The 22536-nt window shown below is 36.6% G+C and overlaps 1 protein-coding gene across 5 annotated transcripts in view; it reads right to left on the bottom strand.

The window, feature by feature from the left end:
• Positions 1–22269, bottom strand: part of LOC128854759 (uncharacterized) — a 78472-nt gene extending 56203 nt beyond the window's left edge. For 3 of the 5 annotated variants that reach the window (XM_054089131.1, XM_054089129.1, XM_054089133.1), the window contains exons 1-6: positions 22095–22269; positions 21429–22014; positions 21286–21374; positions 17356–17455; positions 5472–5581; positions 5049–5152 (exon numbers count right to left, since the gene is read on the bottom strand). In XM_054089131.1, the coding sequence (XP_053945106.1) occupies positions 5049–5152; positions 5472–5581; positions 17356–17455; positions 21286–21374; positions 21429–21558 (533 nt within the window). In that variant the 5' untranslated portion in view covers positions 21559–22014; positions 22095–22269. The remainder of the gene's footprint in view (positions 1–5048; positions 5153–5471; positions 5582–17355; positions 17456–21285; positions 21375–21428; positions 22015–22094) is intronic. The other 2 variants (XM_054089130.1, XM_054089134.1) reach the window with 2 other exon arrangements.
• Between the last annotated feature and the right edge of the window lie 267 nt (positions 22270–22536).

The raw sequence follows: 22536 nt of genomic DNA, 5'->3' as shown, positions 1-22536 counted from the left end.
TGACATCCCTAGCTGACTTCCAGTGAGAGCTTGATGACATTCGATTCATTAGAAATGAAATTATTGCGTCTAAAGGGTCAGTATATTTCTGTCATCGGTACAAAAATGAGTTTCGAACAAAGAGCTTTACAATAATCCTGTTCGCAAACGGCAATGGTTAGATAAAGATGAAACACCAGAACCGACCCCTAGAGATGGCCTTCACCACAAGAAGATTCTCCTGTCTATTTGGTGGGATATGACCGGTATTGTTTATTATGAACTTCTGGAACCAAACCAGACGATAAATGCTGATTATTATTCCCATCAGCTATCAAACCTGAATGAGACGCTTAACAAAAATCGACCGTCTTTAGTGAATAGACGCAAAATTTTGTTTCACCACGACAACGCAAGACCTCATGCCGCAAGGCAAACATTAGGCAAGCTGAACGAGCTCGGATGGGAGCGCATCCACCATACTCTCCGGATATTGCACCTAGTGATTATAACCTTTTCCGTGGACTTCAATCCCATATGAGTAACAAGAACTACTCCTCAAAAGAAGCTATAAAAAGGGATATCGAAGCATATTTTGGCTCCAAGTACAAAAAATTTTTTGAGCAGGGAATTAAAAATGTGCCTAAACGTTGGGAAGATATTGTTAATAATGAAGGAAAATATATTATTGATTAATAAATACCTTAAACATTTTTTTTATTAACTTTAAAACCACCATTAAAAAACGCACGAACATATGGACTGACCTGATATTTTATCGAAGAAATCATGTATAAAGCGACTTCAAATAAAATTTCTGCCAGCAGATTTTTACGCTAAATTTAATGCGAAGTTTTTTGTAGTACTCGTACATTTAAACAATCTAACTCGCATTTATAGAGACACTTCTGACTTCTGAGAAAGTTTAAATAACCTATGGATGAATCGCAACAACCTAAATAACTATATGTTGCTGAAACTGGCAGTCACCTACACTTTTACCCTTTTACAAAATTACTTAAACAAAACTCCACTTTACCAAATCATCATATTTCTCACAGTTGTACGAATCTATTGATATTCGATTAAAAATTACTATACAAAAGAACAAAATATCAGTCAAGTAAAAAGTTCTGAGCATTTTTCGCCTTCTTCCGATGATGAAATCAGCATAATAAAAAATGTTCCATTTAATATTTTAAATGAAATGCACTTATTTTCCTATTTTTTGTTTTAATTATTCATGTTATTCCACAAATGGAAAAATCTATAATTTTATTTTACCTGCGAAGAGCAGATGATTTTATGAAGAAGCGATCACCGTTTTGGCTGGATCTTTTCAGGCTGTTGTCTTTGTTAGCAACCTCTTTGTCGTCGCCAGTTACAATATATGAATGGACTTCAACAGTCCCAAAGGATATTTTGAGTCAATTCATGTATCTACCACATGTCGAGCTTATTCTACAATATAATCCAAGTTTATGCAACTAGTTTTGTAGCAAATCTTCTGTTCTCGCTGGCCCGTCTTCAGAATTTCCATGATTTTGTTTATATTTTCGACGTATGGTCAGATTCATTTTCTTCGCCCATATTATCAAAGCGGAAACATTCGATTAGATTACTTCGACGTTTGCACTTCGACCTCAGGGTCGTTTGTGCTCTCTGCTCATCATAGTACAATACCTCATCCAAGCCCAGATCCCTGATTAAACTCAATATAGAGCTGGGTTGGATTAATCATATGTGCCTTTCTTCTCGCTGCAGTTGACCGAGACGTCTCAACTTTTTCCGCGCTACAGCGCTGCATTCAAGAAAAATGTGCATTGAAGCTTTTTCTTCTGAAAGCGTTGGGAAGACCGTTTTTTATTACGTTCCATACTGACAGGACAAATTCTTTTGAACACCAACTCCTACTTTTCACTTTAGTTCTAGTGGCACCAAGAAATGTATAAAATTCCATTTGGGGGTACTTTAACACACACTGACTTCACCAAGCAAACAACCGTCAAATAACTTTATTTGAGCTATTAGCAACTATGTTTGTCAATAGATGCCGCCAGCAGTGTGTGCAAGTCGATTCTAACATAACCTAAACGTCATAAACCAAGCTCAGACATATGGTAAACAAACTGTTTCGACACATTCGTGATTTTGTTCTGCTGCGATATACTTTTGCGTCATTTGCGGGAAGTGTTGGTTTTCCTCTTTCATTCGAAAAAACGGCGGCTGAAGCGCATCAAGAGCTAGAAAAAGTTTATGGAGATGCTGCTTTAAGTGAAACAAGGTACCGAGATTGATTCCGTCGCTTCAAAGACGGTGATTTTAAGATTGACGACCGTCAGCGTGAAGGAAAGCCAAAAACCTTCGAAGACGCTGAATTGGTGGCATTGCTCAATGAGGATCCATGTCAAACGTAAGAAGAGTTTGCTTCGGTGTTAGGAGCTACCCGCCAATCCATTTCCAAGCGATTGTATGCTTTAGGAATGATTCAGAAACAGGGGACTTGGGTTCCTTATGAGTCAAAACCAAGGGATGTTGAACGTCGTTTTTCGCCTGTGAACAACTGGCGCCTGTGAACACTACAGCAATCCAAGGAAAAGAAAGTCATGGGGACTGCCCGGTCACGCTTCTATGTCGTCGCCTCGGCCGAATATTCATGCTGCGAAGGTTATGCTATGTATTTGGTGGGATCAAGTTGATGTTATTTATTATGAACTGTTAAAACCAAGCGAAACCATCACTGGCGATCAGTATCGACTTCAATTGTTGCGATTGAGCCGAGCACTACGCGAGAAGCGGCCGCAATATGCGGAGAGGCATGAAAAAGTGATTCTACAGCATGGCAACGCTCGGCCTCACGTTGCCAAACCCGTTACAACCTACCTGGAAACACTGAAATGGCAAATCCTACCCCACCCGCCATATTCTCCAGATATTGTGCCGTCCAATTATCAAATGTTCCGATCGATGCCACATGGTCTAGCTGACCAACAGTTCACTAACATTCATATTAAGACATCAAAAATGGCTTGATCCGTGAATAGCCTCAAAAGATGAACAGTTTTACCGCGACGGTACACAAGATCTACCAGAAAGATGGGAAAAAGTAGTAGCCAACGATGGGCAATACTTTCAGTGATTCACTTGTAACCATTTTTTTCAGAATTAAGTTGTATTTTCATCAAAAAAACAGCGAGAACTAAGTTGCGCACCTAATACGATTTTACATTTAATTTAATTCGCTTTCGGATATGAACATGTACGGAATACAGGATAACCGGGAAAGTCATCCTAAGTACTTAAGGACCTTAGTCATGGTCGTTAGTTATGGTAAAGACCTTAATAATGGTAACTTTTTTTTTTTAATTTTGGTTATATCACATGGTGTCAAAAACTTAACCTTTTTCGAGGTGTTTGGTATTAAAGACTATTAAAATTTTTTTTTTGTTTTTCTTGTACGTCCATTTTTTGTTTTAAAATTAGTTGAAGGAAACGATTTTTTTCTATTTTTAATTAAAGGGTATGTTAGTTAATAAAAGTAATATATAAATTTATATACAAATTATATATAAATCTAATCTAATCTAAACCCTGGTAGTTTCACTAAGGGTTTCCTACTCCACATCTTTAAAAAAGAGTTTCTTGTGTGGAAATAATTCTGCAAATTGTTTAAAAAACTGGAACGCTCGTTTAGCTATCCAAAAATACATAATACTTTCATTTAAGAAGTATCTTAGAGGGATTGTGAACTAAATTTCATAAGAAGGAAAATCTTAAAAACATACGCGACTAGAACAAAGAAATGGTCAGGAATTTTTTCCGTACTAAATTTTTATAACAACAAAAACAAACAAAACAGCTGCTATAATAATAATAAATAATATATAACTGGCGCGTACACATTTTTGTGTGTGTATCTGAGCTACTTCTCCTATTTGTGGCGTGGGTCTTGATGTTGTTCCACAAATGGAGGGGCCTACAGTTTCAAGCCGACTCCGAATCGTAGATCTTTTTTATGAGGAGCTTTTTCATGACAGAGGTTTGCCATTGCCTGCCGAGGGGCGACCGCTATTAGAAAATTGTTTTCTTCATTTTGATGTTTCACCGAGATTCGAACCTACGTTCTCTCTGAATTCCAAACGGTAGTCACGCACCAACCCTTTGCAAAAAATAGGATGACATATTTTTGTTTTTTTTTAATACTATGTAATTTATTATAAATATTACTACTACTACTAATACTACGTGCAACAGAAAACGAAATGGTATTATACTCACATACGAGTATCGCGTGTACTATATACTTCAAAAACTTCCTATTCAAAGTAACCAAGACATTAAGAAAGCCACCTCCAAAGCTTTGAACTTACATTTCCACGCCGAGAAAAATAAAGACACATTTTTTCTAATGAGATGCTGCTACTGACATAAAAGAAGCATTGCGGTCCTCTCGTCCAACAAACGAACGATACACGAAGAAACGAAGAAAATTTCTGATACATGGCTATATAAATATACTCGTTTGTATGTACACTGGAATCTTGACAAATACTGGTTTCTCTGCTCATTTCTTACCTTCTCATCTGCTGAAAATGTCACATGCCACTCGCATATGCATCATTAGTCTGGTTGATGATTAATTAAGCCAATTAAATTCTTACAGCCCAATTTACAAAAGAACTTTCTCGCTTACATAAATATTCACACATACATAAGCATATTCTTTATTAAGTACACTCCCAGCGTGCTATTAATTGAAGTGAGCAATTAAATTAATTCTCTTTGAAATTTTACAAAGTCTCAAAAATCCAAAAAATATACTCATTTATATTGCGCTCAACCTAGACCCAAGTTGAAAAGTATTCAATGTAGCTTTAAGCTGTAAAATAATGTGGCATGAGCAATTTGACTTTGTTTATCTAAGAAATTAGTCTCTTTTGAAGTAATGAAGTAACAGAGTGTCACTTGAGGTGCTTTCAGGTGCAATTTAATTTAGAGACAATGTAGCATTTCACACTTACACACATATATACATACACATGCACAAATGCTTATTTATTTCCACTTACTTAACCATACGTTCCTGCTCAAAGCGTGCAATCCACACTGGCAGCTGCATACTGAGTGATGTTGCATGATGCAAAAAATAGACCATGGCGCGTGTATTTTCATCCTGCTTAACCGAATAGCCGAAAGAGCGCGGGTGTATAAAGGATAACGAAAGAAAAATTTTATTTTTAAATCAGCACGAATATTCCAAAAGTCAAAGGAAGCAAGCAGGCACAAATAGTCATATGTAAAACTGATATTTAAAAAAAATAGGCACTGAAAATTCGAAGGGTAAATTGCAAGTAGAATAGCTAAGAATGGGAGTTAAGATATGAGAAAAAAATAAGAACAAAAAGCGGTAACGAAAATATGCACAAAGCAAAAGCAATTAGCTTTGAGTCGATTGTGCCTGCTTCCATGAACTTTCTTTTAATCCGCTTAACCTGATCACGAAAGTCACTACGCCAGCCGGCTATAAAGTGCGGTGCATGTGGCCCGAATAAAGCGCCCAAGAAGATGCGTTCAAAAGTTTTCTCACATGAATAGATTTCCTCTGAAAAGAAAGGAATTGAAAGTGTGTAAAAAGAAAGGAAACAAAAACAAGAATGTAAACATGAATTTTATACACAAGTAAAGAAATAAAAATAAAATCACTGTTAATACAGGGTGGCGCACGAATCGTGCTACAAAAACAAAACGTAATAACTTTTTTTCTGTGTGAGTAATCGGCTTTTTTTTTTTATTTTGCAGATTAGTATTTAGATTTACAAAAAATGGAGGCTTGGGATACCGAAAAGAGGATTTGGATAGTGCAGCGGTACCATGCTTTGCAGTCCATCATTTCCGTCCAAAGGGAATTTAGGAGGGAGTTTGGCGGCACTCCCCCGAGCAGATGGACCATTATGAGGCTGGTGAACATGTTTGCTGAATCTGGAAGCATCGCACGCAGACCGTACCATCGAGATCCCCATGTTCGGGTCGAAGCCACAATCGCGGCTGTAGCATCGTCAATTCAGGCAAATCCAAGAGTTTCGACTCGTAACTTGTCGGCGCAAATTGGAGTTAGCAGACGGTCATTGCAGCGGATAGTTCATGATGACTTAAACTTGTTTCCGTACAAAGTTCAAATCACAAGCAAATTAAACCCTCTGGATTTGCCTATTCGCCTGGAATTTTGCCAAAAAATTATTGAAATGGCCGAAGAAGACAACAACTTCATAAATTGCTTGTTTATGTCTGATGAAGCCCATTTCGATCTAAACGGCAATGTAAACAAGCAAAATTGCCGTATATGGAGTCAATCAAATCCGCAAATACTCCATGAGATGGAACTGCACCCAGAACGAGTCACAGTGTGGTGCGCAGTTTCATCAAGGTGCATTGTCGGGCCATACTTCTTCGAAGAAAACGGTGTAACAGCGACTGTAAATGGGGATCGTTATTTAAACATGTTGAAGGAGTTTTTTTATCCAGAACTGCGGCGAAGACGTATCCCTTTTAACAGCATTTGGTTCCAGCAAGATGGAGCAACTGCACATATAGCCAGACCGGTTATGGAGGAGCTCCAACGAAAATTTAGAAATAAATTGATATCCAGAAATTCCACTTTCCGCTGGCCCCCAAGGTCACCTGACCTCACTGCACCACGTTTCTTTTTATGGGGTTATCTCAAACAAGAGGTGTATAAAGCAAAACCAAGTAATTTGACTGAATTGAAGCAGTCCATCACAACAATAATTGAGGCGATCCCGACTTCAACCCTTCAGTGCGCAATGAACAATTTTCTCATCAGGTGTCGCATATGCGTGAATGAGCATGGAGGTCATTTACGTTCTATTATTTTCAAAACTAATTAGTTACATAAAATAAAATTGAATTATCTATACAATAAAAAAACAAAAAGTTAAATACATTGATTAGAAAAAAAGTTATTACGTTTTGTTTTTGTAGCACGATTCGTGCGCCACCCTGTATTTGCGTTTCATTAGTTTAAAATTTTTACTTTTACTCGTTTCTTTTTTCAAATATCGGGTGATGAGAATTATCAATATCGATACGAGCTGAAAATTGCAGACTGTCTTGAGGTTTGACAAGTCAAACAACGCTGCCAAATTTGTAAATTTTCTTTGAAAAATATATGACTATTCGCGAAGTTCATGGAGCACTGGCGGCATCATCGATCTTTATTTCTTTCGGAATGAGATAGAAGCTGCCATTACGGTGAATGGCAAGCGCTATCGAGCACTTCTTATTGCATTTTTGCTTCCAAAAATTAATCAGTAAACATCGACGGCATTTCGTTCCAACAGTTCTTCAACAATCGATTTATAGCAATATTCAAGCCACCTTTGACGCTACACGGCGAGACTGAGTGGAAAAATAGTTTAAAATTTAATTGATCGAATGGAGTTGTAGCTGCGGCGGGCTTATACCGGATAACATACTCAAGAAATAAATGCGATGAAATTATTTATCAGATTATAATTAAAAAACATTAATTCAAACATTTCTGTGCGCATCTTCATTTTAAGTTCTGAAGCACTCAAAAAAACACTACTTAATGTCGCTTATGAAGAGTTGAAAGTTAACTGCCAAGACGTCAATCGGCGCTGGTTTATCAACATAGACTTCTGACCAGGGGTGTTCAAAAAATATCGACGTTCCTAAGACCAATTTTTTAAATTTCGTTAATAATATTCTTCATTTTTTTTAATTTTGAGTGCTAATCGTTTTTGTTTTTTTCCAAATAAATGGAAAACCAACAATCCGTTTTATTATATATATTCAGTGTAGCATAGTTATCTTGTAATATACAAGGTTGCGCAAAATTAATCACCCTATTCGAAGATTTATTATAAATATAATTTTTTTCAAATGGCCCCGTACCTCAATCATATTTGACTCTTGCGAAGTAAACAGCTGCAGTGTACAAAAAGATAAGCAAAGGAGTGCGTAAAGGTCCAAATAAAGATTTTCAACACATAAAATCATTTTTTTTTTACCTAGTACAAAAGTTATTCAAGACAAAATGAGTTGATCAATTTTCCGCCACCTTGTAAAAGGTGGAGGTTTAAATTGTAGGTACTTTTCTAATAGAGTTGTTTGACAGATCACGCATGACTTCTGTCAAACTAAATACATAATTTTTTCAGTATTCATTGAAATTTAATCGTGGAAAGACCTACGTCTAACAACAAAGTTTACAAATCGTACGATTGTATTACGAAAATCGACGCTCTGTGAAAAGTGTTCATCGGGCACTCAGGCCAACAATTTTGTTCAGCAATGAGGGCCATTTTTGGCTTAATGCCTACATCAATAAGCAAAATTTCCGTATTTGGGCTGACGAGCAACCCGAAGCCATTCAAGAGCAGCCATCCGCAATCCATTGAAAACAACCGTTTTGTGCGGCCTATGGGCTGGAATAATCATCATTCTTGAAAGACGGGGCTGGCGCCAATGTTATAGGGAATGGGGAACGCTATTGAGCCATCATTTAGACTTTTTGATGCCGGAAATTGAAGTCCTTATCTCCACAACATTTGGTTCCAACAAGACGGCACTACTTGCTATGCAGCCCGTGAATCAATAGATTTACTGCGTCGTTGTTTCGGTGAGAAATTTATCACCCGCCTCGGGCCAGTGGATTGGCCACCAAGATCGTGTGATATCACTCCTTTGGACTTTTATTTTTGAGATCATGTAAGGTCTAAATGCATTGTGGATAAACCTGCTTACATTGAGGAAAGGAACATTAGTAAATTTATTCACGACATGCCGACCGAAACCTTCTAGCGAGAATGGCCGAATTACGGCGCAGTTGCGGCCAACATTTCAAGGGGATTATCTTTAACAAATAAATCTGATGAATGATTCTACGCAAAAATAATAAAGATTGCTCAATGAATGTGAATAGTCGTTGTTTTATTTAAATTTAAAATCCGACACCGCTAAATTGATCACCCTTTAAATCTTCGAGATAAGATTCAAATTTTATGACGTACCAAAAATTCAAAGTGACTACTAAATTTTATTTTGCTGACGTGATAAGCAAAATCAATTTAAATATTGTATTTGGCCATTAAAAACAAAGCACGACCAAAACCATCAAAGTAATGGGGGCCATAAAAAATTCTTTGTGGTTCGTTTCGTAGCAAAAATCAGCAATGAATCCATTTCTATCCATGACCGTTCTGTCGCAAAGCATTCTATAGATAAATCGGATAAGGCCATTTCCGACCCCCAGCAACTTGCTGGTTGCCTCCGGGAAGACATCTCGAGGAGGGCGTGTGCTACGAACCCTTGCTGACATAGGGAATCCACTATGTTTTTAATAATCGTATGCAAGGCGGATTCTACGGATCAGCCTTTACAATAAGCATACTGGATTAGTGACAAAGCACCCGTGGATTTTCACTTCTTGTGCGCAGGTCAATTGGCATTTCAAGGACATTCAGCAGGAGTAGGTCTTGTGTTGTCTATTATTTAATTTCATGTCCTCGCATAAGGTGGTAACTAGTCTGGTCGAATACACATTTTTTAAAGATATTTTTAGGAATTTTTTTTAAGAAAATAAAATGCTATCGTTTTGATTTTATAGTATGGTATTATTGACTTCAAATAGTATACAAAAAAAATTTTTTTTTGACAAAGTAAGCGTCTTAAAAAAAGATAGGTGGCTTGTCAAGAGGATTTTGGCTCTTCAGGACATCTGAAACGAAAAAGTGAAAATGATTATTATTCCATAGGCTTTTCATTATGGCAGGTGCTACTTACGTTTCTTTTCAGCCGTATCTTTTAATACTACAGTCTGATTTCCACCCGAAAAACATACCTTTTTTCAAAAGTACGCCATTTTGTTATTTTTTTAAAAAATGTCTCATTGTAGCACCTGCCAGAATGACAAGCCTACAGAACAATAATCAGTTTAACTTTCGTTTCAGATGTCCTGATGTTTTTAAGGCGCTTACTTTGGTGCCACTCTACTACAAAACAATTTGTCAAAAAAAAAATTGTTTTTGTATACTTTCTGATGTCAATAATAACATACTATAAAATCAAAACGATCCCATTTTATTTTCTTAAAAAAAAGTCTTAAAACATATCTATAAAAAATTAGTATTTGACCAGACTACTACCATAATAGAAGATTTTTTTAATATTCATTTTTTTTTCGATATTGTTTCAGAAAAGGTTGATTGCCCTTTATTACAAAGTTACTACACGCTATTCAGCATCCTTTAGCACTTTTATCGAAATCACTTAATACTTTAAATTCTAGTATGCTCAAATGGTAAGCACATTTACATTATATATTCTACTCACATCCTGCAGGGTACGTTTTAATTCGCTTGTTACTCATACGCCTAGTCGGCATAAATTAAATTGTAGCCAGGGCAAAATTTGTTGGCAACTAACTCGGTGTGTGTTATGCAAACGTGTGCCAGTTTGGCAATTTAATTTGCACAATTGGCAACGCAATAACTGAACGTGTATACAAGCCATACTCTATACCCGATACATCCTGCCCCACGTAAGGATATGAAATGGCACAAATATCAAAATGCTAGCTTCGGAAGCCTGCAAAAATTTCACTATCTCCACACAAAAACACACACACACACACACTCGAGAGCATTTGCATAAGCCAAATGCAATGTGAAGGGCACACAAATATGCATTTCGGTGTAAAAGTATACACTTATGCACTTGTGTGCTTTTATTGATGCGTTCACATTCGACCGGATGTACACATACTGTGCACACCACATAGACCTGCACGCACAGTCGCAGACCGAATCGCCATATGCAAGTTAAAGCAGCTGCCTAAGTGACGCACTGAAATGGTGTGCGTCGGAAATAATTGCTTCAAATAAGCTAATATTGCAAAATGCACTTGTTGCACGCACACACGCATGAGCCAAATTTGTTCGAACATATGCACGTACTCAACCCCATTGAAAAACTATTGGTGTACACTTTATCCTTTCACTTTTTTCATGTGTGTTGTGTCTGCGCGTCGCGATATCTAACAATATTCCCATTCACCCCATTTTTTCACTCCTTTTCTACTGCGTTACTGCATAGATGATCTAACTCAGATTGTAGTATATGAAATCGTTGTCGTGCATTCCTTCTCCACTTTCGCTATTGAAGCACAAGTATTTGACGGAAGTGTAAATCACATTGTGGTAACCTCGTTTGCCATTTCATGTAACTTTTTTTAAATATCTTCGGTAAAAGTCCCCGCGAGTGGGAAAAATTTTTGCCCACCACCCACTACAGAGTGACCTGAAGCAACCCCTCGGTACCCTAATTAGACAGCTCATAACTAAGACAAATATTGTCTGGTTAGCAACACAATACCTTTTTCTGAGTGAGCTAAGGTCAGAAGATTAATATTGGTGGGACTATTCTGACGAGTTCAATTTATGGGACTAATAGGATCTGTTCATCGCTAGAGGTGGCGAGCAAACGGCTCAATATATAAGTGGGCAGTAGCTTGGACGTGAGGTCAACTCCAATAAAAATACCAGAGATCCCTCAGCTAATGACTAACTTAAAAGTTCAAGAACTTTATCTATGCAGCACTTTATGTATACCTTAGCTTATATGGGAAGGTTGAATTTATGGTAGGATGGAAATTACGGGTCAAAAAGAAACTCAACAACGTAATCAAAGCCCAACAAAATAGAAGGGCAATAAGATCAAGGAAGAAAACGCATCGAACACTGTTGTAGAATAATATTTGATAAAAAATATTAGAATTATAGGTGGTTGTTTTAACGCTAAGGTGGTCAATGAAGTTATAATCGGTAAAACAGTTGGAAAATTCAGACGAGAGAATCTAGGAGAGAGTCAGATCATATTGAACTCGGAATGTGCTAGTGATTAGTATCGACAGCAAAATTGATGCATTCATAACGGTACTGGAAACGTAACAAACGAAAAACTAAATTGATCATTATCCGATAGATGGAAGATACGATTCAAACACGCGAGCTGTCGACATCGACTCGGATTGCAGGCAAGGTGCGCGGGAATTACTGTGCCATAATAAATAGCCGTCGAGCAGAGCAATGAAAGCTTGGCATAGAGAGCCTGTTGCAAATACGAATGGCAACAAAAAAATTTCACATTCGACATCCAATAAGGAATGATAAGTGTCGCTGATTCAGAGAAATATGCAGCCTGCAGTCAATTACAACACGATGAAGGGAAAGAAGAGTCAAATTTTCAAGGAGAAGAAGAGGCAGAAATATTAAAGTGTTGATAGCTTTAGGTGTCACCAAACAAGAATTTATCCCAAAAGTTCTACAAATTAGCATTCATGACCTGCAAAGACTAGAATGGAAAATTGGAAACGGACATCCAGTTTACATTCGAGACATAAAGAGGGCACTTCTCAGCGCTTATATTTACAGAAACAATTACATACATATATTGACAATGATCATGTTCCGCCACTCGACCAATGCCAGATGAGAACAGCAATAAAGCGCCTGCAGTAATATAAAGCCGACGGTAAGTCGGCTGAGCTGTTAAAAACTGGGACGCAAGCACACATTACTAAACGAAATTTGACCTGATAAATATATGCCTGAAGAATAGAACCTCATTAAACTCTGACCAATCAATAAATGACCTGACTAAAAACTAAATCTCAATGACCCAACAACGAATACTACGTTGGTTTCGGTAGCAAAGCCTTCTTTCAACGAACAAAAATCATGGTGTGAAGACCTGTTAGTGAGAGGGCTTTGAGAGCAATCCAGAGAATATCCTTCGTTTAGGAAGTCGGGTGTGTACAGCGAACGCAAAGATCCACATGAACATATTGAAAGAGCTAGGTTTGAAGGTTTAAAAGCAAAGGAAATTTATGAACGAATGTTGAAAGTGTATAAGGACTTTTCGCCATCAATTAGAACAGTAGAAAGATAGGTTGCTGAATTTAAATGTGGTCGTACAAGCCTTGACGATGATCCACGTGAAAGACGTCTAAAAACAGCAACAACACCAGAAATCGTAGAGTCGACTAACTGAAAGACATTTAGCAGAAACTCTAGACATCTCATTGAGCAGTGTAAGCCATATTTTAACTGAAGTATTGGGTTTCAGAAATCTCTGTGCACAATGGGGGCCGCATTTTCTAACAATGGAACAAAAACATATTCTAATGCGACTTTCTCAGCAACAATTAGAGCGTTTTCGAAAGGATAAAGTGGATTTGGTGCATGGATTCATCACTATGAATAAAATTTGGGCTTATCACCATTGTCCTAAATCAAAACAAGGGACTAAAGGGTGGTGAGAGCTTAGTTTTTCGATCCGAAACGAGTTCGTGTCCAGAAATCGGCAAACAAGGTGTTAGCATAATCTTTTTGGGATGCGAAAGGAATTTTGTTTGTGAATTACTTTCAAACTAGTAAAACAATAAATTGTAAATATTACTGTAACTTTCAGATCTGCTACAGGAAAAAATTCTTGAAAAAAAGTACCCAGTATGCAAAAGAAAAAAATTATTTTTCATCAAGAATCATAAAATCCATGAATTAAAGTTCGAATTGTTGGCACCTTCACCATATTCTCCAGGCCCCTGGCGACTTTCATCTGTTTTTTAACAAATGATGATGATACCAGCCTGCATTTGGAGCAGAACTTTGCAACAGACTGAGGTCAATCGGTCTCAATCCGAAAGCCCAAGGTACCTGTTGTAGTGCCAAATAAGAAAAAGAAGAAGCGTAACTATATAGAAGTCTTGAAATGATTGTAATAGAGACTAGGCAAAAGTGCAAGGAGAAGCATAAAAGGCAATAATATTAGCATGGGTATATGCAAATTGATTTCTCAGTGGGATTGGCCACTTTTTAAATTATGATAAAACATGCCGTTATACGTCAGACAACAAAATATTACTTCCTTAATTGTGAGCGATCGCGCACAGAGCAAAAGACAGAGGAGTGTACTCTACTCGTGCGCTTGTCGGCAACACGCCGGATGAAATTGAAGATCTCTACATTCAAGGTTTAAAATATACCCAATAAATTGATGAATACTGGAAACTTTTATAAAAAATTATACCGTTCAAATTCATATTGTAATATATTCAAGGACATCGAATGTTGACTAAGACTTGGTTTTAGAATATGGAAGTATTACTCATCGAAGAGAGCAAAACCACATTATGCTTTTTCTCGATTAGCTCCAATGCGTACTTTATCGTCACAGAAATAATGCGAAAACTATTCCAAAAATTGACCTTGGCTACTAACTAATTTTAATTTTATTTTTCTGTCTTCAGCGTAATTAAACTGATTAGATGAGAAAAATCCGTTCCACCTTTGTTTACCATCTTTGACTCATAGTCTAAATTTTCCTAATTTTCAAGCGATATTTTAATTGGCTTTCTAGGCATTGCCATGGAAAAAAATAAAAAAATTTTGAAAAGGGCTATTTTCAGGTACAATATTTATCCGACGATAAAACCCATATTCGATTTAAACTAGGAAAACCCCAGTTTAAAGCGAAATGCAAGAAAATTTTCAACTTATTTATATAAATACCAAAGTGCGGCCTCTAAATAAATATTCCAGAAATATTGTTGGAATGAATGCTTTTTTTTATAATTTATTAATATATAAAGTGTTTTTTATTGTAATATAAATGATCGGATGTTTATTTCATTATAAAGAGGAAGGTATGCCGTTAATAGTGGAGATAATAGAAAATAACATCTGGCAAATAATCACCACGACCACGGTTACAGGACAATATCCTTTTCATAAAATTTTCCATAAGCGAATTGCAAAGTGGCTGCCCTATGTCCTCGATAGCCTCACGAATTCCTTCTTTGAGGTCTTGAATCGACCCTGGGCTGTTGGCGTAGACCTTCTCCTTCACGTGGCCCCAAAGAAAAAAGTCAGAAGGTGTTAAATCACAAGATCTCGGTGGCCAATTGTCATCACTTCTTCGAGAAATAACACGGTCCAGAAACTTTTCCTGTAAAGGATCAAGAGTTGTGTTTCTTGTGTGCCTCGTCGCGCCGTCTTGTTGAAAATAAATGTTGTCTATATCAATACCATCCAATTCCGGCCATAAAAAATCGTTAATCATTTCTCGATAGCGCAATCTATTCACCTGTAACACCTGTTATTGGAAAACCGTTTGCAAACTCTGCGGCTACGAGTTACAAATCCAATGGCTACCTTTTTCAATAAATATAAATAATATATCTAAATGTCTTGCACGAGCTATATTTTATAGTCACGTAAGCCAAGATCTTTACGTAAAATTTTCCATGTAGTCAAAGGACAAAGGCCAACAAATTGAGAACGACGACGAATCACTTCCTAATCGCTCTATAAACTTCGCGAATTGAATTTTTCTTTTTTTTTCAATATAAATTTCCGCAATTTGGAAGCGTTGTTCTGGCTTTAAACGTTTCGTTGACTGGCCAAACCTATTTGTGGTCTGTGTCCTGATGTTGTTCCACAAATGGATTGAGGGACCTACGAACGGCAGATATTTTTTTTATTTTTATATGGAGATTTTTCATGGCAGAAATACACTCGGAGGCTTGCCATTGCCTGCCGAGGGGCGACCGCTATTAGGAAAAACTTTTTGTCCTTTTCGGTCTTTCCCTGAGATTCGAACCTACGTTCGCTCTGTATTCTGAATGGTAGTCACGCATCAACCCAACTTGCCAAGCCTTACTGAACAGAAATGTCAATACAGTTTGCCATTCTCGGCTAACGGCTCAATATCGACCTTTCTTATACACTTAAAAAAACACACAACTTAGTCTCAATTGAACAGCAGCGGCGTCATAGGGACAACTAAATTCCGAGTATATAAATATTTTTTTTTTAATTTTCAGCATGAAACAGAAATTTGGAGTAAAGAAGACATCTTCTAAGAGGCTACCCTCTATAACACCTCAAATGGCGCTGAAATTCGAAGATATGCCAAAATGTCAAACCTACTGCGCCTATTCTGCAAATATGATTTAATGCACTTAACTTAACTTAGTTATAAGAATTTTAGTCGTAAAAATTTAGTCAACTTTCAAACCTCGAAGAAATGCTGCACAAAAATCTTCGGTGAAAATGTACAGGTTACTTAGCGCAGATCAAAACTATTTTGATAGAACAAATTGGATGCTTTGATCTTAAAGTAAAACTTTTTATTAACAATTTCTTCACCCTGAACAAATTTTTATGTCAAATTTTAAATCGGCGTAGTGCAGACACTGATGCTTGTTACCCTTCATCATAATTCTTTGTCAGAACCTGGGCACTTTTTTTTTAGTTTTTTGTTTAGTTTGCGTTCTATACCGTGATTTAATGTTAAAAAAACAAATTCAAGTCTTGTGTGTCAAAGTTTTTATTTGCCGTAAAATGTTTTTTTTTTTTTTTTGGACAGTTTTCTATACACATAATTTCAGCAAACAACCTTTTCGCAAACTAAATGCAGTATTAACAGGCAATTAATTTTATTTACTAAATCTGAGGGACTTATCTTTTCAATTTACCTTATTCTTGTTAACCACTTAATGTTATTATATCCTTTCTGAACCAGTGCAAGCAACTTCGAACTTTGACAGCTATTTTGCTTTGCATGATTTCCTTCAATTAATTCACTTGTCACCTACATAAAATAAAATTACTTATAATTCTGAAATCCTGGAAGATGTTTACAACTATCTATTTCATATATTTAACTCCAGAACGGAAGAAAGCCGACAAATTTAGCAATTAGTGTGTAAATATTTCTGAAATGCGATGCTAATGTGTCTTTCAGCTTTTTTAATTTCGCTAAAAGCTTTTGTAACAGCGATTTTTTTTTTACTTCAGTGCAAAAACCGACATTAACTTACTCAATACCTTGAAGGAAATTCGTATTTGGTATGTCAAGCATTTACATAGGTGGCTCTCACCACCGGTGGTCCACCCTACCGAAAACGTTGAAAAATCACTTTTTGTTGCCTTTGCATGAGAAAAATGTTCATACGACTGTATGTGTACATTAAACAACATACAGCTTTAATTAGGTACAATACGTCCGTATGTACAGGTATTCGCATGTAAGAACAGTCAATCACTCACAGCTGCGTTTAACACATTTACGCTGTCACACATACTTGCATATCACACCTACTACGAGTGATTACTTGCATTTAGTCAGTTTTATGAGCATGTTTATACATGTGTGTATCGGCTAGCAACTTTGTAGGCATAGTCATATTACATAAAACTCTTTTCTTGCAACATGGCGATGAGTAACCCGCATAATGTTCGTCCATTGTATGTACAAAATCAGTTCACTTACCAAGCAGTAAAACCACAACAGTCGAATCTCGTACACCCCAATCCCAGCATGTGCGCAACGCAATGTAAAGTATATTGTGGAATTTGCCCATAAGACAGACCTGAAAAATGTGCACATAAGTGTGTATGTATAACATGTGCATACATATATATATATTAGGGTGTCCCAAAAAAATTAAAGTGTTTTTTTTTTTAACGCATACCCTCTTATTTTGTTTGAATGGTCTCAAAACATCTAAAAATAAAGTTTCGTCTATTTAGAATCACAGCAACCCGTGCCGAGTTGCGCGGAAACCTAACGGTACTTGAATAGTACGGCGCGCGCGAAGTGTCGGATTGATTGCGTGTAATTACTTGTTTGTTTTATTAGTAATCGCGTTTTTTTCTTGTGGTCTACATGTCAGTGGAGTTACGAAGTTCCAAAAAGGAGATATTTTTAATAGGGGACGTAAAACATCAAATCACCGGTTCTAAACTTCCCTCTAACGGGCAAGTACTGGCAGTTTTGTTCTATAATATTCGTGAAGTGAACTTAAGTGTCAATGAAAGTGCAAATCTCACAATTCGTGAGTGTATTATTTATTGGGAAAAGGCACGTATACCGACAAGATAAATATCTAACTGTGTTAAGAAACTAGTTAACTTATACCAAGTTTGGAGAGAATTGCAAAAAAATGCGAAAAAAAATCAAGAAGTGTTTGAACAGCGTAACAGGAGTTTGTTTCAAACTTAAACAATTTGTTTGACATCGCACATGCCAATGCTCTTCAATCGATTAAAATAAATGAAGATAAGATCTTCTTGCAGCGCCAAAGAGAACCAGGTCGGCCGGGTCATTTAGCCGGAGTGGACAAAAAACTAACAAAAAAAGAGGAAAGGACGCGCCTTAGAATCATCGAGGAGGAAAAGCGACGTGCTAAAAATTTTGCATCCTTAGCACCATCAACATCTTGCGAACCATCACTAGAAAAGCCATCTTCTGATTCTGAAATAATAGAATTAGAAGAAAATAGGCCCAGCGCAAGATAAGCCTCCTCTCAGCCCGATAAAACTTCTATGCGGAAAAATATCATAACTCCCAAGTTAGTTGCCGCATTAGACAGATGTCAGTTAAGTGTGAGGGATTCTGTCTTTATAATTGAAGCTACTATTGAGGCTCTGGGGCACAATACGGATGAATTCCCCATAAGCAAGTCTTCCATCCAGAGAGTTCGTACGGAAATGCGAAAAGAACGGGTTGAAGCTATAAAAATTGATTTTCAAAACAAAGTCCCGGACACGGTAACTGTCCACTGGGACGGAAAATTGTTGCCAGCTCTAGATTCACGTAAAAGTAAAGAAGAACGCCTACCGGTAGTTATTACGTACGATAATAAAGAACAAATTATTGCTGTTCCTAAATTGGATAGCTCAACAGAAAGGGAACAGGCAGACGCAGTTTGGGATGCTATTACGAACTGGAACCTTGAAGACAAAGCACAGATTCTCTGTTGTGATACTACTGCTTCTAACACAGGCCGCATAAATGGAGCATGTATACTTCTCGAACAAAAACTGGGTAGAGAAGTGCTTATTTTTGCTTGCCGTCATCACGTTTACGAATTAGTACTTAAAGGCGTGTTTGAAGCGAAAATAAGTCAAGTAACTACAAGCCCTGACATCCCATTATTCAAGAAATTCCGAGAAAACTGGAAAGATATCGAACCCGAGAAAAAACAAAGCTGTACAGGAAAGCTATATTGTTTTAATGTTTCGGAAATTGGCAAGCTGCTAGAATTCTACAAAACTGAATAAACCAAAGAAATTGTTAGAGATGACCATCGCGAATTAATTGAGCTTTCAATTATATTTCTTGGCGGAGATTCAGAGAAGAAATATAAGATTCGGCCTCCAGATGCTATGCTCGTATCAGGATTTGTGTTTTTGAAGGCCACGAAAAATTACGAAACAATAGACAAAAGCATTTCAAAAGCAGCTTTCCAGAAGTTTTGCCAGCATTTGTGGTATTTGACAGATGAAGTATCTATTCTGGCTTTATTTGATGATGATATCGATCTAGAAACTAAAGTAAAAATGATTGCTAACTTAACTAGAGAACACCCAACAGCCCACAATAAACGTTACATTGCATCCAAAGAAGAACTCTGTGGCCCACTTTTTGGTACGTTAATTAAGCTTGGATTTTGTACTATGACTAAGTTTGCTAATAGGCATAATTGATAACTGATCTATCTGTTTTAATTTCAGAGAGAAACATTGATGACTTCGTCTCTGTCAAAAGCAAGCTCCTGTTTAATCGACTCCAGATTGCCGACAGTTTTCTGAACAAGTGCCTCTCTTCGTGGTCAAATGATGATTCGTTTCTACAGGCTAAAAAGAAGCTGCTAGGACTGAAAGCAGTTAATGATACGGCAGAAAGAGCGGTTAAGTTAATGCAAGACTTTCGTGGTTTGATCACTGTTCAAGAGGAGCAAAAACTATTTTTATTACGTTGCGTACAAGAACACAGACAGGTATATCCCGACAGTAAAAAGCAAACTTTTAAAAGAGAATTCGATGATTGATGTCCCTTTTATAATAAAAAGAAAATAAATGCGAAATATGTGTTTTATTTTTATTTATTTAATTAATCTAAAAATTCAATTAAACTTTTCTCTATTGTGAGCCTATAGCTTTCATACTAACTTTTAAACTTAAAGTTTGACATCAAGTCGGCACGGGTTAATGACATCCGATCTCAATAATATTTTATATTTAAGTTTTTAGAGTCAAATGGAAAAAAAATAAAGGGTATGCGTATTGAAATTCCGAAAAAAAAAATTCCCCCTTGTAGCCTGGGACACCCTAATATATATGTAGATATAGAGACATACTCGTTTGCATATACGCATGCATATGTATATGTAGATTATAGTGTGAAGTACAAACAAACAGTCGTAAATTTAAGAAAGGAAATTATTAACAATATAAATCATAAAAATTATAAAAAAATCCTTTCGTAATTATGTATATGTATGTATGTAGAAAATCTCAGAAAAAGTTTTATTTAACTATCCTTAGCAAGCAATCGTAAGCCTGCACTTGCTTTCCCACATAAAAAAGCTTGTCATAAAAACCATATGCTGCTCCAAGGCGGTCTGTAAGCTTGGAAGTCAAGAGGAGAATGCACACCATAAAGTGAGAAGGGAAACTAATATTTATACTTCGAAAGAAAGTATGCACCTTTTTTACATTTATCTTCATCTTTATCTTTATCTTTACCTATATCTTGATCTATATCTATATCTTCATCTTTATCTTTATCTTTTTTTCTTTATCTTTATCTTTATCTTCACCTTTATCTTTATCTCCATCTTTATCTTCATCTTCATCTTTATCTTCATCTTTATCGTTATGTTTATCTTTATCTTTATCTTTATCTTTATCTTTGTCTTCATCTTTATCTCCATCTTTATCTTTATCTTTATCTTTATCTTTATTTTTATCTTTATATTTATCTTTATCTTTATCTTTATCTTTATCTTTATCTTTATCTTTATCTTTATCTTTACCTTTATCTTTATCTTCATCTTCATCTTTATCGTTGTCTTTATCTTTACCTTTATTTTTATCTTTATCTTTATATTTTTACCATTTCTAGAAGGGAGTAACAGCCAATAATATTATATTAAACAGAAAAGACAGCGACAAAATCGATCTTCTACTTTCTAGTTGTTTGAGATTAATTAGAAGGAGGCGAGGTTAATATGACGGCACAGGATTAGAGAAATTTTTAAACGGCGATAGAGCGACCCCTAAAGCGTTAGCACTGCAATAAGCCTTGGAATGAGTGGGCACATGATTTTCATAATACTCAAAAAAGTTTTAAAACTGGTGAATCAATAGATCCTTTTACTACTTACTTACTTTTTTAAGTACATTCATTACTCACATTTCCATTGCCACTTTTTTTCTCACGATGATACCTCACTGCGGCCAATACAGCAAACCGCGCTACCTCCTCAGTGTTCATATTTTGTCCTATAAAAACCGAAAAATTTCATATCCATACCGAATATTTTGCACACAGCTCACCATCACTACAACCACCAATAACAGCATTCAAGTGGTCCAAAACGTCACGACGTGAAGAGCGATCCTGTAGGCCATTGCGTGTGATTTTCTCGAAAGTATTTTCGAAGAAGCAATCGAAAATAAATTCCATTTTATTTCCTGTTTAACTTCTATTTAAATATTCCTTAACGAATAATTGATGAGACTCAATGGCAGTGCACAGGAGCCTCCTTTGATGGTCGCTGTTATTATGTCGTTAGCCCTAGCAACACTTAGCCAACAAAATATGCGATGATACTCATGAACACAGATCTGGCAAAGAAACCATAGGAATGCCTGCCTTGGCTTGACTTTTGTCGGCGGCAAAGCAATGCGTAATTCAATTAGCGTACATTGAACTGCAGTAAGCTGCGCAATAATACCGGCGGTAATTTGCTGTGATAAGCGTCGGGTATATTGAAAATTTCGACGAATTCAAACACAATTCGCACGTATAAAAATCATTAAGTTTTATTTCAATCGGTTTTCCCAGAATACTTATTTGTGTACTTTCATCCTTTTGTGAATGACAACTCAGGTGGCTAATGGCTAAAGCGTGCCCATTCAACTAAAGATTAGTAGAATGAATTAGAATGTATGAACAAAAAATATGAAATTTAATATTCCGCAAGAATGATTGCTCTTTACTATGTGCAAATTGTGCTCTTATGCGCAACTTTGTTGTATTTGTCTTTCTCCGTTTTCTTACTTCCACAAACACTGCTCTATCAGCTTTTACCCGTCACGTCTGGCTTTTTGCCTTGTGGCAATGGTTCTACTCGCACAGACGCGCGCTCCTCGCCTGTCCCTCCGCATTACAGGAATGCTCACGTTCGACTGACTTGCTACCGGAAAATAAAAGCACGCTTTCAGGCGCAGCAGCAGCAAAAGCTAATCTGATTGTAAAAGCTTGCGCTGAAGAGCGTGACAACGTGCTCAGACAAATGTGATAAGAGTATCTCTATGGACATTTTTTAGTCGTACAGCGGTAGGGCGAATTGAGGGCGAAACGAATTAAAGATTTAGTTTAAGAGTTAGGTTAATTTGAAATGGGAGAATTTCAAAAGTTAATTTTTTATTTAATAATATT

The sequence above is a fragment of the Anastrepha ludens genome, chromosome 2 (assembly GCF_028408465.1).
Source record: "Anastrepha ludens isolate Willacy chromosome 2, idAnaLude1.1, whole genome shotgun sequence".
NCBI classification, from domain to species: Eukaryota; Metazoa; Arthropoda; class Insecta; order Diptera; family Tephritidae; genus Anastrepha; species Anastrepha ludens.
The sequence above is the reverse complement of the archived record's forward strand: the minus strand, read 5'-3'. Positions and strand labels throughout refer to the sequence as shown.